Source organism: Ostrinia furnacalis, unplaced genomic scaffold (genome assembly GCF_004193835.3).
Source record: "Ostrinia furnacalis isolate ACB-3 unplaced genomic scaffold, ASM419383v2 OfSCF0076, whole genome shotgun sequence".
Taxonomy (NCBI): Eukaryota; Metazoa; Arthropoda; class Insecta; order Lepidoptera; family Crambidae; genus Ostrinia; species Ostrinia furnacalis.
The window spans coordinates 471,514-486,258 of NW_021130315.1; the positions used below are offsets into that span (position 1 = coordinate 471,514).

General features: G+C 37.0%; 1 protein-coding gene across 1 annotated transcript in view; it reads left to right on the forward strand.

Annotated features, from left to right (window-relative positions):
- LOC114350829 (hemicentin-1) overlaps positions 1-11,931 on the forward strand; it is a 199,332-nt gene extending 187,401 nt beyond the window's left edge. Inside the window, exons 12-19 of the mRNA XM_028301775.1 lie at positions 874-1,030; positions 1,521-1,660; positions 1,977-2,113; positions 2,692-2,857; positions 7,477-7,630; positions 8,873-9,057; positions 9,728-9,882; positions 10,383-11,931. Of these exons, the coding sequence (XP_028157576.1) occupies positions 874-1,030; positions 1,521-1,660; positions 1,977-2,113; positions 2,692-2,857; positions 7,477-7,630; positions 8,873-9,057; positions 9,728-9,882; positions 10,383-10,529 (1,241 nt within the window). The 3' untranslated portion in view covers positions 10,530-11,931. The remainder of the gene's footprint in view (positions 1-873; positions 1,031-1,520; positions 1,661-1,976; positions 2,114-2,691; positions 2,858-7,476; positions 7,631-8,872; positions 9,058-9,727; positions 9,883-10,382) is intronic.
- Positions 11,932-14,745: the final 2,814 nt, after the last annotated feature.

Consider the following 14,745-nt stretch of genomic DNA (forward strand, 5'->3'; position numbering starts at 1 on the left):
TAAAGCTGCACACTGTAAGAAGCCACGATACCGACCTACTTGAGTATCCGTTAGCAACCCTCAGTGTCCCAAGGGATATTAATTTCCTCATTAAAACGTCCCCATAGTAATTATCTTCGGGCAACTCCAGCTTTAGGTTTCACAAAGTTAAGGATATCAATCTGCGTTAAGTTTGATAGTTTCTTCTGTTATTTCAGCAAGACCCGTTATAACTACGAGTTACGCCCCGCTGCAGTTTTGTAAAAGTTTCCCTCTCGCTCCTTCGTTATCGGATGGTGTTGTTGACGTTGTGAAATCTGTTTGAGTTTGATTGGGCCATTCGTAGTTACGAATTCGATTGTTAGCGGAACTTGGAAAAATGATGAGAGGGATCTATTGTTACTTGGAATACTTGGGATCTGCTGAAGTGAAAGTGGGTCATTCGATTGAATTATACAAGAAACTACTTAGTCAGCAAAAACTTAGACTTCTCTTGATGTGTTATTTTTATTATCTATACTAATATCTATACTTCTATACTAATATTATAAATGCGAAAGTAACTCTGTCTGTCTGTCACGTTTTGACGCCTAAACCACTGAAGCGATTTTGATTAAATTTGGCATAAAGATAGTTTAAGTCCCGGAAAAGGACATAGCATTGTTTTTATCCCGGATTTTGAAACAGGGATTTTGTCACAGGTTTTTCTGTGACAGTCAAAATTCCACGCGGGCGAAGCCGCGGGCGGAAAGCTTAGTAAGATATAAATAAAAGATCGCTCTCAGGTCATCAGCCTATCAAGAGACAGAATCTTTTCAAGAAAATCTTGCGTAGAATGACCTGACGGTCACACCAATGAAAAGGGAAAAATAAAAGCATTATTTTCATTCACAGATGCACCAGTATGCGCAGAGAAAAGGGACGGAGAACTATTTGGAGCGCTCAAGCATGAAACCGTCTCGCTGCACTGTTCCGTCGACGCCAACCCCGCGCTTGTGTCTTTCCATTGGACCTTCAACAACTCAGGAGAACAGACTGAAATACCACCACGGTAAGTAACCCACTTGTTCAAGTAAAATGATAAGCCATTGTATCTACAAGCTTCAAGAAGAATCTTGGAACCCTTGGAATCGAAATACCTATCTACTACAGAAGATAATCATTGATGAAGGGTTCCAAAACGCTAACTCAATTACTCTTTTTATAAATCTATCACATATAGCAACTAGCAATATCAGTAGCCAATAAAAACTTCCAAGATTTTATATAATTATTGTCTTTGCCATGCTGTGATGATACCCCATGCAATTAATGGTTCTTCCTTCTTTATCATTCTACTAAAGATCTTTCTTTCGTCAGTATCTAGAACACTGACGCCCGTATTCACAAACATTACTATGAGGTCTCACAGTGCGCGTGGACGCACAGGGTGACACATGAACCAATCACAGAGCTCTATTCAACGCTGTGCGTTCGTTTTGCTGCGTCATTTAAGCAAGCATCGTTTGTGAATACGGACGTGAATTGAACGTTTGGTGCAGGTTATACAGCAGCCACGGGCACACGTCCACTCTCAACTACACTCCGACCACTGACATGGAGTACGGAACCCTAGCCTGCTATGGGGCGAACACCGTAGGCAAGCAGAAGGTTCCGTGCCTCTTCCAATTGGTTGCAGCTGGTAAGAAATGTTATAATATTTTTATAGAAATATTCTTGATGCACTTTTGATACAGATGTTTGTGACCTAATTAGTTTTTTTTAAGTACTTACACGAGTAGGTTGTATTATATAAAGACCCGGTAACCCCTAGAGCTAAACTAAAGAAATGGTTGTAGTATGAATAGGTTCACCACAATAGTCCATAAGCGATGCGGTTCGAACTCCTCAGCGAGTCAGAAATCAGCAGTCTGACTCCAACATCATTGGGCTATTGTCATCTCAATTTTATAGACATTCTATTGACATTAACCGGGTTATTTGTAATTTTCCCAAAGGTCGGCCGTTCCACCTCCAGAACTGCTCAGTGGCAAACCAAAGTATAGATTCGCTGTACGTGGAATGCGTGGAGAATTTCGACGGCGGCCTGCCACAGACCTTCCTCATGGAGCTGTTGGAGCTACCGTCACTTATCGTGAGTATATTCTTCTTAAGATTGTTTTCATTTCCTTATGATTTATGTATTGAGATGTTTTTTCTTATTATAGGTTTAAAACTCTAGTAATAAACTTTCTCCATCTTGTTGCCGAGTAAAACAAAGTCTTAATTCCTTTGCGAACTGGCAATGACTTTTTTCATTACTTCAGGACTTTTTTCTGTAAATTCAAACTCGTCTCTTTCTACTTTTTTCATGTCGAGATTGGAATGAAGTAATTTTTGCGTATTCATGAGAACATGGAAAACAATTTTTAGGCCAAATATATTTTTAACAAACAAGGCTTCAATTTCAAGAAGATAGCTTACAGTGACTGAATGATACTACGGGAGATCGCCCCTTAAGCAAGGCTTACGTCCAACAGTGGCCTACCATAGACTGTAAGTGTAGGCGCACACTGGGCGACACGCGACAGCGACAGATCGGGGACTTGTAGCATATTCTAGTTAATTTCATATAATTATTCGCTTGTCATCGAGACTCCGCGACTCTGACGCCAAGACTGTCGATTAATAAGCACCTAAACTTATGATGACGATGATGTCTATCTCACGCAGGTCCGCTATAACGTGTCCACAAACCGAACTCCCCCGTACTTCGAGATCAAAGGACTGCCACCAGGCGTCAGCTACAGAATCGACCTCTACGCCGTCAACGCCAAGGGAAGAAGTGACGTGTCCACCATAGAGACCGTCACTCTGAAGGGCCAGGCCAAGTTTACTGGTAAGTGTATCTCATGTCTGGCATGTAGTTTTATTAGTGGCTATTTTGCAATAAGATTTTTCTGTTCGGTTTTGTTGGTGGTACAGCTTATTCTAAGTCCGCCTGGCTAGCTACCACCACCATCTTACTTAAGTCTGTCGCCATAACAGTGATGTTAACAGCATTGTTGTGTTTCGGCAGTAAGAGGTAAGATAGCCAGTTCCTCCGTGGTTTGAGGATTCCGGGTGAAACTCGCTTCCAACTTCGGCCTAATCGTCACTTACCATCAGGTGAGATACAGGTCAAGAGCTTCCTCGTTGTGGATTAAAAAAATGTAAGAACAATGTGTTATTTTGTGTTGTCGACTGTGCAGCAGATCAACCACAAATCTTATACTATTACTATTAAGTAACACGAGTTAAACTAACGATATAAAGTTAAAATCTATTATCTTATAGAAGATTAATCCTGGAGTTATTATAATTATTTAAGAGCATAACATGCGTACTTAGTAATGTCCATTCGTGCGTTTTAATCCGAGGCTTAGTTACTTATTCATCTGATGGAAACAAAAGTTTAATATTCTAGATTATGGTAAATAGAATAAGCTTTCATAATAAAACAATTTGGAATCTATACTGGATTAGATGTTATTTTATATTACTTGTGTACTCTAGAACTATCTTGGGAGAAAACTGTGGGAATTTAATTTGAAGTCAATTTTTTTTAATCATGTAGCTATTATTTGCTATTTTTACAAGCAAAGTCTCTTTAATAATTACATGACCAAATAGTAAAACTTTGACATTAATCCTCTCCCTATTCATTATTTCGGTTAAACTCGGTAATTATTTTAATCTAAACAAAGGCAAAACTTACACCACAGCTCATTTATTATGATTACATACATCACTGTTTATTTCGATAATTTCCTAAAGGAGTGACTCGATGTGTCGAAGGCAACGTAATTGTAGGTAATTTGGATGGAGTTGGTTATTTTTAAGTCAGGATTCCGTGTTGATAATTACATCGATTACTAAAAGAAAATACACAATTTAGGTATCGATTAGGTAGTTGATGGCCCAATTCATCCACGAGACATCTGTGGTTGTGTTGTGTCCCGCGTGATAAAATAAAAATGACCCACAAATTTTTCACTGCATGCATAAAAGCATCAGTTATAAAGCAGTGTTTAGTTTTANTAGTTTTATAAAATGCCTGTCTAAAAATATTTTTCCTGCCCACAAAAGCTTCGGTACTTTATTAATTTGTGTCGTATAATAAAATTCGTGTCGTTTATGTCCAAAAGTCGTATTCAGCTAACTGTTATTTTGGCGTTTCTTATCACTGTTCCTACTGGCGATCGTAAAAAAATGCATTACGCTAATAATACTATTTCTACAGCTATTATTCGCACCATGATGCATTTAAATACACGTAAGTCATAATCCAAAATTGGAAATGTTCACTACTAAAGTGGAAAATGCACAGAAGGTGAAGAATGAAAACTATATTGGCCATAAAAATGAGTATTTTAATACGCAAACCCACTCGAATTTGCCTTTATTCACTGAGTCATTATGCCCAATTTCGCATAAGCCCGTGATCCGTCATTACATGGCACAAATAGCGCCCTGGTCACGGCAGGGAAACGACTTCATCCGAGGTGCCATGGAGGTAATGACCGCCTTGCATTATTTTATTATTGCGAGTTTGTTTCGGAATAACATGCGCCTTGATTGGGTCCTGAGTATAAAAACTAATATTCTCTTTGATAACACCTTTGTGTTGTGTATAGGCAATGCATAATTTTTCTCTATTTTTTTGACATAATTCAAGTCTCCATTTTAATAAACTAGACTCATAATTTTGGATATAAGGCGAGTACCAACGCCAACCCATGCAATGACATTTTATGACGTCGCGATAAAAAATTAAAAGAATGATGGGAATGAGCACGAGGTCTAGGAAGGATGCTAGTACTTATACACTGACACATATAACTGGCTATTCTAATTTGGAGCCAAATTTGGATCCAATTCAAATCAACTCCAATTCAATTTTGATTCAAACACTGTCAAATAATGGACACGCAACACAAAATGTACACAACACGCATTCTTTATCGCTGTATAACATTCAAATTGGAATGAAACTTAAACAAACAGTACGTGTGAACCCGCGAGACTAACATAATCCAGATCAAACAAAAAACAATCGCTGCAATCCCAGCGCCGCTCGTAAACAAGACACCGCGGTATAAACATTGTGTAGGTCAATAATTAATAAATTCCATAATAATATGTGCGTATGTACATAAAATAATGTAATTTTAAAACCTAGAAAACTGAGTGTTTATACGTATGTACAACAAAGTTCACGTAAGTACAGGTTTGTTAGGACGGTTCCCGCAGAAGTACATCTGCTTGTTCTGGCTATTGGAAAACTTGTAAATTATCTCAGTCGGCCGTTTGGTGTAGTGGTTCGAATCGGACTACTATTCCAGAGGTTGCGGGTTCGATTCCCGCACAGTACAAACATTTGTGTGCATTAACATAATATTTGTTTGTATTGGACTGGGTGTTTTCTATGTATAATATGTATGTATTTACAAAAAAAAAAGTATTTAAGTATGTTTATATCCGTTGTCTAGTACCCATAGTACAAGCTTTGCTTAGTTTGGGGCTAGCGGCGCAGTGTAAAATGTCCAAAGATATTATTATTATTATCTAACTACATAAAATTTGTTAATTTCTCATGTAAGTGACTGTAATGTTTTTAATGAGAAATAAATGTTCTTTAAACCTAATTTTTTGAATGAGCAGAAATACAAACAGAGTTTTAGATGAGGCAGTAAAAACTGGTGAAGATAGGTATTCAATATTGGATATTGGAGATAGTTCAGTTGAAGGTTTTATAATAAACTAGCTGATTACGCGAACTTTGTCTCCTACATTCATCAGAAATATAAAGTAGGATTCCAATGATAAAAAAGTTCTTGAAATAGGTCCAGTAGAACAAACAATTAATCCACCGCTACTAATCGGTCACTATAGAATGAATGAGGCCTTTGTTCAGCAGTGAACGTCTTATGGCTGAAATGGTCTTCATCATCAACATCATCGATAAACTAATAAATAAATTTTAATCGTTCTTAATTATAATAATAGTGTATAAAATGTAAAGACTAGATCGTTTCAAAGACTAGCTCCATGTTCCCCGTTTGAACTATGCCCGAAGTGTGTATAGCAGCACTGGGAGCGTTCCCACTCAGCGTCATAACTTCACGCTCGATTCCCCTTGTAAATTCAAATTTGCAGGAAAAGTTGCATCCGTCTCCCCGTAGACCTGCTGATTTAACCTTTTGACGTCGGGAATGGGTCGGAGTTCAGGGATGAAGCGTAACAATACCTGAATTGTAACGTGTTTGTCGTTTGGTTTGTGGAAGGGTTAAGTGTAATCAGAACGTTTTGGTGTGCTTAGAGATTTGTTTATAATAATAAGTTTACAACTTCATTATGGTATATTTAGTACGTTTCTTGAGCTTGACATTTGGCAGACTGGCATCGACTCCGAGAATATCAATCTTTACTTGTAGTGTACTTTTTGGAGTCGGTTTAGTTTTTGAGGTCGGTTTTTTAAACGCAGTTTTTTTGTATTATTTATGTGAAAGTTCAATATTTTCTAAAAGGTATAAAAGGTGTATAATCCATAATTTATTCGACGAAAGAATTTGCTCTTTCCAACTTAATATTTTTTTTAACTAAAACAATAAAAAAATGAGTAACAAAGCTTCTAATAGACCAACTAGCAAAGTTCGAATAGGAAACGGAACTTCAAAGGAAATTTAAAACCCCGTTGCAATACGTTAGAATATAATAAAAATACAAAAATACAACAATATCCCGGTGTACCCGACGATCCAGACATGAATTACAACTTGTATCTACCGGAGGTTTAATCGCGTGATATAATTTACAATTTCGTTCTGAACACGAACGTTCCCGGTTATATGAGTGTTTGTATCCAAGAATTAACTGTGTTTATGTAACTTTGTAATCAGGGCAACATTGCCGTGGCTCTGGCAAATTATAGCAGAGCTAAGTTGGTTTGGTAAAATGCACACTTTGCATTGAGAGCTTGTTAGTAGCTCGGTATTTGTCGTGGGATTGAGTATACTCGTAGGTACATTTTTATGGCTTTTATGGATTTTGGTCAGTCTGTAAGGAGGATTGAAGAGAAAAGAGAGATCAAAATAACTTTACTTTGGATATAGAGAAAAAAATAGTAGAGTTATTTGTAGTGAGCTTCACAAAACTTTAAGCTTTGTGTCTCTTTTTGTTAATATTCCCAGTTTGCAAGTCACTTTCTAAACTTTTGTTAGTAAAAGTTGAATTAATAAGCGTTAAATGTTTCAGTCGAGTATGAATTCATATTTCCTCAGACTCGTACTCGTATCTCCTAAAAACATCAATTGCCCATAATACTAATATAAAGAGAATCTTTCTGAGTTTGTTTATAGTAATCTTTGGAAATTACTATTCCTAATAATTCTTCCACCATCAAAAGACTGTGAAAGATATTATCCTAGAATTAGATGAAAAAAACCCAATGTTTACTATGACTCTCATTTCGTCCAGGAGAAAGCAACGCACTCGGCGTTTCACCAGTGCTGGCATCAATAGCAGCCATGTCGGCGCTGCTGGCTACAGCAGTTTGCGGGGTCCTAGCCGTCCTGTATAGAAGGCACGCCGCGAGGCACAGACATTTGCCCGCCAAACACGCACCTTTGAGGTAAGTGATAGTTAACCCTCAAAATTTTGAAGTTCAAAATATGACTTATAGTTTTTAAGGTCATAGCAGACTTATCAACTCGTAAAGGGATCAACACCGTATCGCCCTTCGCGTGCTGTCATCGCCTTTCGTGCGTTGTCATCCGCAAGGGCGTTTACATTACGGTGCGGATAAGTGTGCGTTGCAGTATGGAGTTTCATACAAAGAATACTGACCGCCTCGAGTTGATACGGTTACGATCCCTTTCCGGGTTTATAAGTGTGATACGTCCTTTATTCGTAAATGCAACCCACGTAAGTGCGAAACACTTATGCCGTTAGTCATTTTTGTCGATCATAATAATATATTCTAGAATGTATTCCACTGCGATGCAAGTTAGTGCGAAGGACGCCTTCGTTCACATCCTCGAATTAGTGGAAATTTTATACTAATTACCATTTTGCGACTAAAAAAGTGCGTCTATATCTCATCATATTTCCTTAATATTTACACAATTAAATGGCTTCAATTCCTTTTGATCATTATCAATCAACAAATAATTTACTCGATACTAAATGCCAAAAATAAATCATCTCGTATAATTTAATTTGTTAACTGAATATTCAAAGCCAATAAACAAAGTGGGAGCGGTGTAAATAAGGGAACTTTCCCGGCGAAGTCCAAGTTCGCATTTTAATTTAAGTCCTTATAAGTTCTGATAGAGCAGACGATTTTGCGAAGTCTTCGGAGCGCCGGCTAACAAGAATATCTTGGAAGAATTTATGAGAGTAACGTTTTAACGTTTTCAAACTAATTTAAGCCAATAATGTTTGGCTTTGGCTCTTGATAGCGATTTGTGAATGGAAATCGCCCGTTTTTCAGCAATGACACGTGTACGAGTATACAGGGAAGGTAGGAAAATGAAGAAACTTTTGTTTTTACTCCGCAATTTGCCTCTTCATAGGTAGGTCAAACAAAGTAGGAATAAAAACGATCGCGCGTAGTCACTATAGATCGTTTCATCCACGAAGACGCGCCCCATCATTCTTCCGCTTATGTTTGAGTGTTATCGGCACACGTTAAATCATTCATGAGTGCACACTGCACACGCACACTACAACAATGACGGTCGGATTGCTCAAATAAAACTCCCCGCATCCCGCGCTTACCTTGACCAAAAATTGGTGAGGCGCGTCTTCGTAGATGAAACGATCTATACCTTATGATTCATTAGACCATGCTTGTAATACCATTTCTCCTTAGCAGTGAAGCAATGTACGTGGAGCGGGCTGGCCACTGCCCCACGCCGGTGAAGCACGAAGTGGAATCCCGGGCCAGCAGCACGGAGCCCCGGGGAGACGGCTTCGGAGCGCGCGGGGCGCTTCTACACGCTGCCGACCCCCGGGACAATGATGACGCTGACCCGGATATCATACCTTGTTTATACGGTTAGTTGGAGGTAGTTGATAAGTCCTAAGTCATAGCTCGAGTCAAAGTCCCGCGTTTGTAGCACGGAGCCCGGGGGATACAGCTTCAGAGCATGAGTGGTGCTTTTGCACGCCACCTACCTCTGGGACAAAGAAGATGCTGAACTATCAGGTTCAGCGTATTGTATCCACCATACCTTGTTTATACGGTGAATTGGAGGTAGACAGAACTGACAATCATCATTTCGATGGAGCCATACCAGGAAAGATGTAAGCTCCGACTAGTTGACGTGAAAATTCTTAGAACAGGCCTTTGTACGTACAGCAATAGCAAACGGACGTGTTTTTTGTTGAAAAGAAGAAGAATGTGTTACACATTAGTTTTATAATTAAGGGGAGTCTTCATCATTATTTCAGCCACAGGACGATCACTGCTGAACATAGATCCCCTCAATATTTTCTGATTGGCCGGTTGGTAGTAGCTTGTATCTGTATTGCTTATCGGTCAGGTCAATCCCTGTTTCACAAAAAAGGAGGTATTACAGGAGGAAAGGCGACGAATTGTACATTTTGCCACGAAGGTGTGATGACTACGACAACTCTGTCTAGAGTGGAGTGATGAAAAAGAAGAAGTAATTGGTTCAGATCTAGAAAGATTGCCAATCATTAACCCGTTCAATCTCCCCACCAGAGCGGCGGCCAGTCTCCAACGGCTACATGAGCCTACAGCGGCCGCCGTCCACCAGCAAGCTGCCCAAGCTGGGCGAGGACGTGCGCTCCGAGCCCGACGGCGGCGCCTACTTCACAGACTTCAGGAAGAAGGACTATAGGATACCTTTAACTAGTGTGAGTAGCCTTATCTTTACTTGAACATGTTCCAAGTGGAATAGCAGGTTGTCCAAATTGACACAACATGTGATACCTACTTCACTGACTGTAAGTGATTGACTATGATATTTTAATAGTATGAGAAGCCTGATATTCGCTACTTAGCAATTTCGTACTCTTGTACGAGAAACTATCCAAGCCGATCAGCAGTTTCGCCAGCTCTTCAAACCTTTAGAGTAACCAGACTCTAGAAGAAGTCTGGTTCAACCAGCTTTCTAACTGGTTGCTCAAACTATGCACTGAGTCTGACGGAAGCGAAACGAAAATGTTCAAAAGTGGAATTAAAATGGGATTAAATAAATTATTTCATGTTCTTTTATCGGCAAGCGGGTTTCAAGGGTTCTTAGAATACAAGGACCAGGTATTTGTTTACAGGCTATCGTATTAAATACCTACCTAAAATAATATTTATGATATTTTTTGTTCAGTAGTAATGGACTTTCTTATACTTGTTTCAGTCATATCATAGCTTAGGGCGCGTGAACAAGGGAGTGAACGCGTGTAGTCCCAGTTCGGCGGGTGGAGTGACGTCATCGCTCACGGCCCACCGTCTGCGGCCAGAGGTCGTGACGACCTCACATCGAGTCCAAGAGAGCTGTATATAAGATATCCCTCCGATGTATATAGTAAATTAAGCATTGGCGGTGCAGCGATTACTGATAGTGCAGGTTAGTAAATGGCTATGATTTGTGTAAGGCTAGAGAAATACATTGACACAGCATTACATAATTTTATGATCAAGCTGTATGCCTGATCTTAAGAAATGAAAACTATCTAATAGAATTCAGTTTTTCGTTTACTTTTTTTACAGAATGGTCCAGGTTGAATTTTCAACCTTGTAAAGAATTGAAAATCTTTTTAGAAATGGTAATAGGTTGAATTTTAAATATAAAAATAATGAAAAAAATAGTTGTCACTTTCAAACAGACGTTTATCTAATGATAGATAAGTTTAGTTTTAAGCTTTTTTTATACTTAGTTTTAATAAACTATAAGTAATCGCTGCACCAATCATTGACTGTGTTCCTTTGATAGTCTAACCTTTTGTAAATTACCATTTTACGAATTTGTGTGCGAATATGACTGTAAGTGAGTGAATGTGGAAATTGTAACGGCTTTGCGAAAAAACATGTCTTGTGTAAAAAAGACGCGTTTGTTTTACAACGGATTTCTTGGTTAGGTCTTTTTTGGCAATAAAATTAAGACCTGAGCCTATTTTTTAAAAAGACTAAAAGTAATTCCTACTCCCAGTCAGAGCTTCCCCTTTAAACATATCCTTTACATGTATGTAGGTAGTTGAAGATACATATCGATACCTAAACCATCCATTATAGTCCCTCAATCAAAATCAATCAATAATATACCAACATTGGAGCAATAAAGAATTTGAACTTCCCCTAAACCTACAGGGGTGTTTTTTTAAATGTACACTACTTAATTTGATCCTGTTAAACACTGTCATTCTGTTTAGTTTCAAAACATACAAAACAGTAAAATAGGTCAAACAAGTTCTATCGATAAATTCACATTCTACAGTCGGCGTCAAATAGTTCGTAACACCCAAAATGGCCAAAAACTTGACAACACAAACCTATTCCAATTGTTACAAAGACGTGTTGCGAACTTTTTGGCTACTTTGGGTGTCACTATTTGATGCTGACTGAACCTATAAAAAACTACAGGAACGTTTTTCGCAAAGCCGTGATAAACTAATTAAGCCCTAACTTTTGTATTTTGATTGGATGATAATTAATACCTACCTCAAATTTTCTACGTCTTCTTATATCGAAACCTTATCTAAAACGCTGTATCGAAAATGTCTAACGTTAATTTTAGTTTAATACCTGTAGCACAAATTAATGACTGACTCTTCTTATTAATTTTATTACTTAGTTTTAGATGAGAATGAACGAACTAAATTAATATTGTGTGTATGAGTAAGTACCTTATTTTATAATGGTTTATTTATTTTTTCTTCTATACGTCTTTTGCTGTCACAAATACCTACGAATAATAAAATATTATTACCTATTTGTTATGACAAATAGGTAATAATATGTTTACTCAGGCTGGGTTGCAACATTTAACTTTAACTTTGACAAACGTCAAAAATCTGTCAAACTCCATACAAAAACACCGGTTTTCGTTAAAGTTACGGTAAAAGTTAGGTGATGCAACTCAGCCTTAGACATTTTCCGCTAGAGGTTCGAAAGCGTTCATCATTGAGATCTAACCAATTTTAAAATCAATGTTTGTCCACGAGCTTTCGTAAAAACCCTAAACCAATTCCTTTTTACAGTCAAACAAGAAAATCTGAAGTCGAATATCGCTTGAACCTGCTAAATAATAATATAGTCGTATATGAACCCACGAGAATTGTCAGTTACCCACAAAATGTGGCGGGGCATGGAGAATTTGGGTTTGCTCCGGGATGCCGGGGTAATGTCATGGGTAACATTTTTGTCGAAGTGAGAAATTATGCGGCCACGAAAGTAGCGATTGGTGAAGCCATTGGATTTTCAATTACGACGCATTTTGTTTTTGCATTCAATTGTTTAGAACTTAATGTGCTAATATTTTCGATGACAATGCGACAAGTCACTATTCAAGACAATTACTTACTTTTCCGTGAAGCTACGTTACATAAAAAGGTAACTATAAAGCTNTTTCACATTTAGCCTTAACATGTAATGCTTTTGCTACTGCTGTTATCAATTTTTATATTTTTCTTATATATTTTGAGATTTTACGCATTGCCCTTTTACGTCGTCATATTTCTATGATTTCATGTATATTATTCAACGTAAAGAGACTTAAATGACAACGTAAATATAATATTTTAAGCTATTACTCTCTTTATTTATGCATGTAATTATTTTAATTGTTATCATGTGCTATATCAATAATAAATCAGTTACAAAAAGTCGTTTAATGTATCGTTATTACGTTTTAACGCAAATACGCCCATATACTGTGCTCGAGATTTAGTTAGGTCTTTTAACATAATGTGTCATATTTTTAAAAATTATAAATAACTTGAAAAATCGAACTGCCTAAGGCGGGAATTGAACCCACGATGCCTTAGGCAGTTCGATTTTTTCAAGTTATTTATAATTTTCAAATTAGTTTGAGATGCGACTCTTAACGCTAAAAATTAAAAAACTATATAATGTGTCATAATTTATAAATAAAACAATTTGCTAAATATTTTCATGGCTTTATTTAAGATTTGGATTATATAAAATATATATTTATGTAAGCAACTACTCGTATAGATTGACGAATCGTATGATTGGGCTTTATACGTGGCGTAGTTTTGCACATACGCCTATTTGCCTAAAATTTTATTTTGTATCTAATGGAAAAAAAAAATTTTTTTTCTTACTGACGTTATAGATTAGAGCAAAATGAAATCATTTCTTAAATAATTGGAAAAAGGCGTAAGCGGCAGTTTAGCCTTTATACGTAGGAGCCATCGAAATAGTTTATTAAACTGTTTTATCTCACACGCGTGGACGTAATGTCCCATTTTGAGGGAACTGACGAAAGGGATTGGGTAAATACCAAGTGCTAATGGGCTTTTACACAGCAATGTGTTTTTAAACTGAATTGTCGATAAGTCTTAAATACAAAGACATCGTGAAAAACTTCGAAAAATACATTTCAAGCTGTATTTTAACAGTTTGTCACAATTTACGTTAACCACGTTAGCCCAATAAATATTGTTTATTTTGTTATACATAGATCAACCATTTCTCAATAGATGCGACACATCATTTATATTTCACAGGGGCGCCGTAATGCTGCCTACACGCACGCTACGTGCGTCGTGTGACGCCGAGTCCCTTGCGGATAAAATCTTACACATTATTGACGGGTCGTGGCGGCCTGAAATTGTAATAAACACACGAAAAAATCTATATCTTCCAAGATTGGACCGTGAGAGTTCCGCTCTCGTACCAGTTTTGGTATTTGGGGGAATATGTTGACAGATAAATCACGTTAGTACACATTTTTGGTAGATTTTTGTCAACGCATTGAGTGGATTAAAACAACAATTTAAGTATCCTATTATGACCTAAGACCTAAGGTCAGTGAATTTTATGTATTAGTTACATTATCTTACCTATACATGAGTATTAGGTACAGGCGATGACTTCAAACTAGGTATGTATTTATTTATACTACCGGAGTTGAATAAGCTTTGTTCAATTCAGTTTTTCGATAATAAAAAACCGTTTGAGTCTGAAAATCATTTTTCCCAATGGGTATGAATGACTATTATTTCATAATTAAAAAATATGTATTGATGAGCGCATTGGTGTCCATAAATATGGCTCGAATTGAAATTTACTGTCTGTGTTACTTATTTCTGCTCAAATATTTATTAACTGTACTTTTACATGGTAACAAATTTTTTAAGTCCTATAAAGTAATTGTTTCTGAAATAATGAATGTGTGAAGTGTGAAAAACTAATATTTTCTGCTCGAAACCGTGAATGTGGCGCTCAAAAATGTATAACATTACTAACTTATTGGCCTAAGTTTAAATAATGTCAGATGTGATAGGTAGCAGAAATGAGGTAAAACTGATTAATTAAAAATAAATCTTGAAACCTAGCTATGAATTGACTTTAAAATGAGAATATTTTACAGATTAATTAATAAATTAATGGCTAATTTATTTCCATTACACATTTTAGGTAATTTTCAATCGCACTGTCACATCTGAACTTTTCTGTTCTTGACATTATTTATTCTTAGGCATTTGTAAATTTCTACTTGTATTTATGTAAATTGTAAATAAACTAATGTATTAACG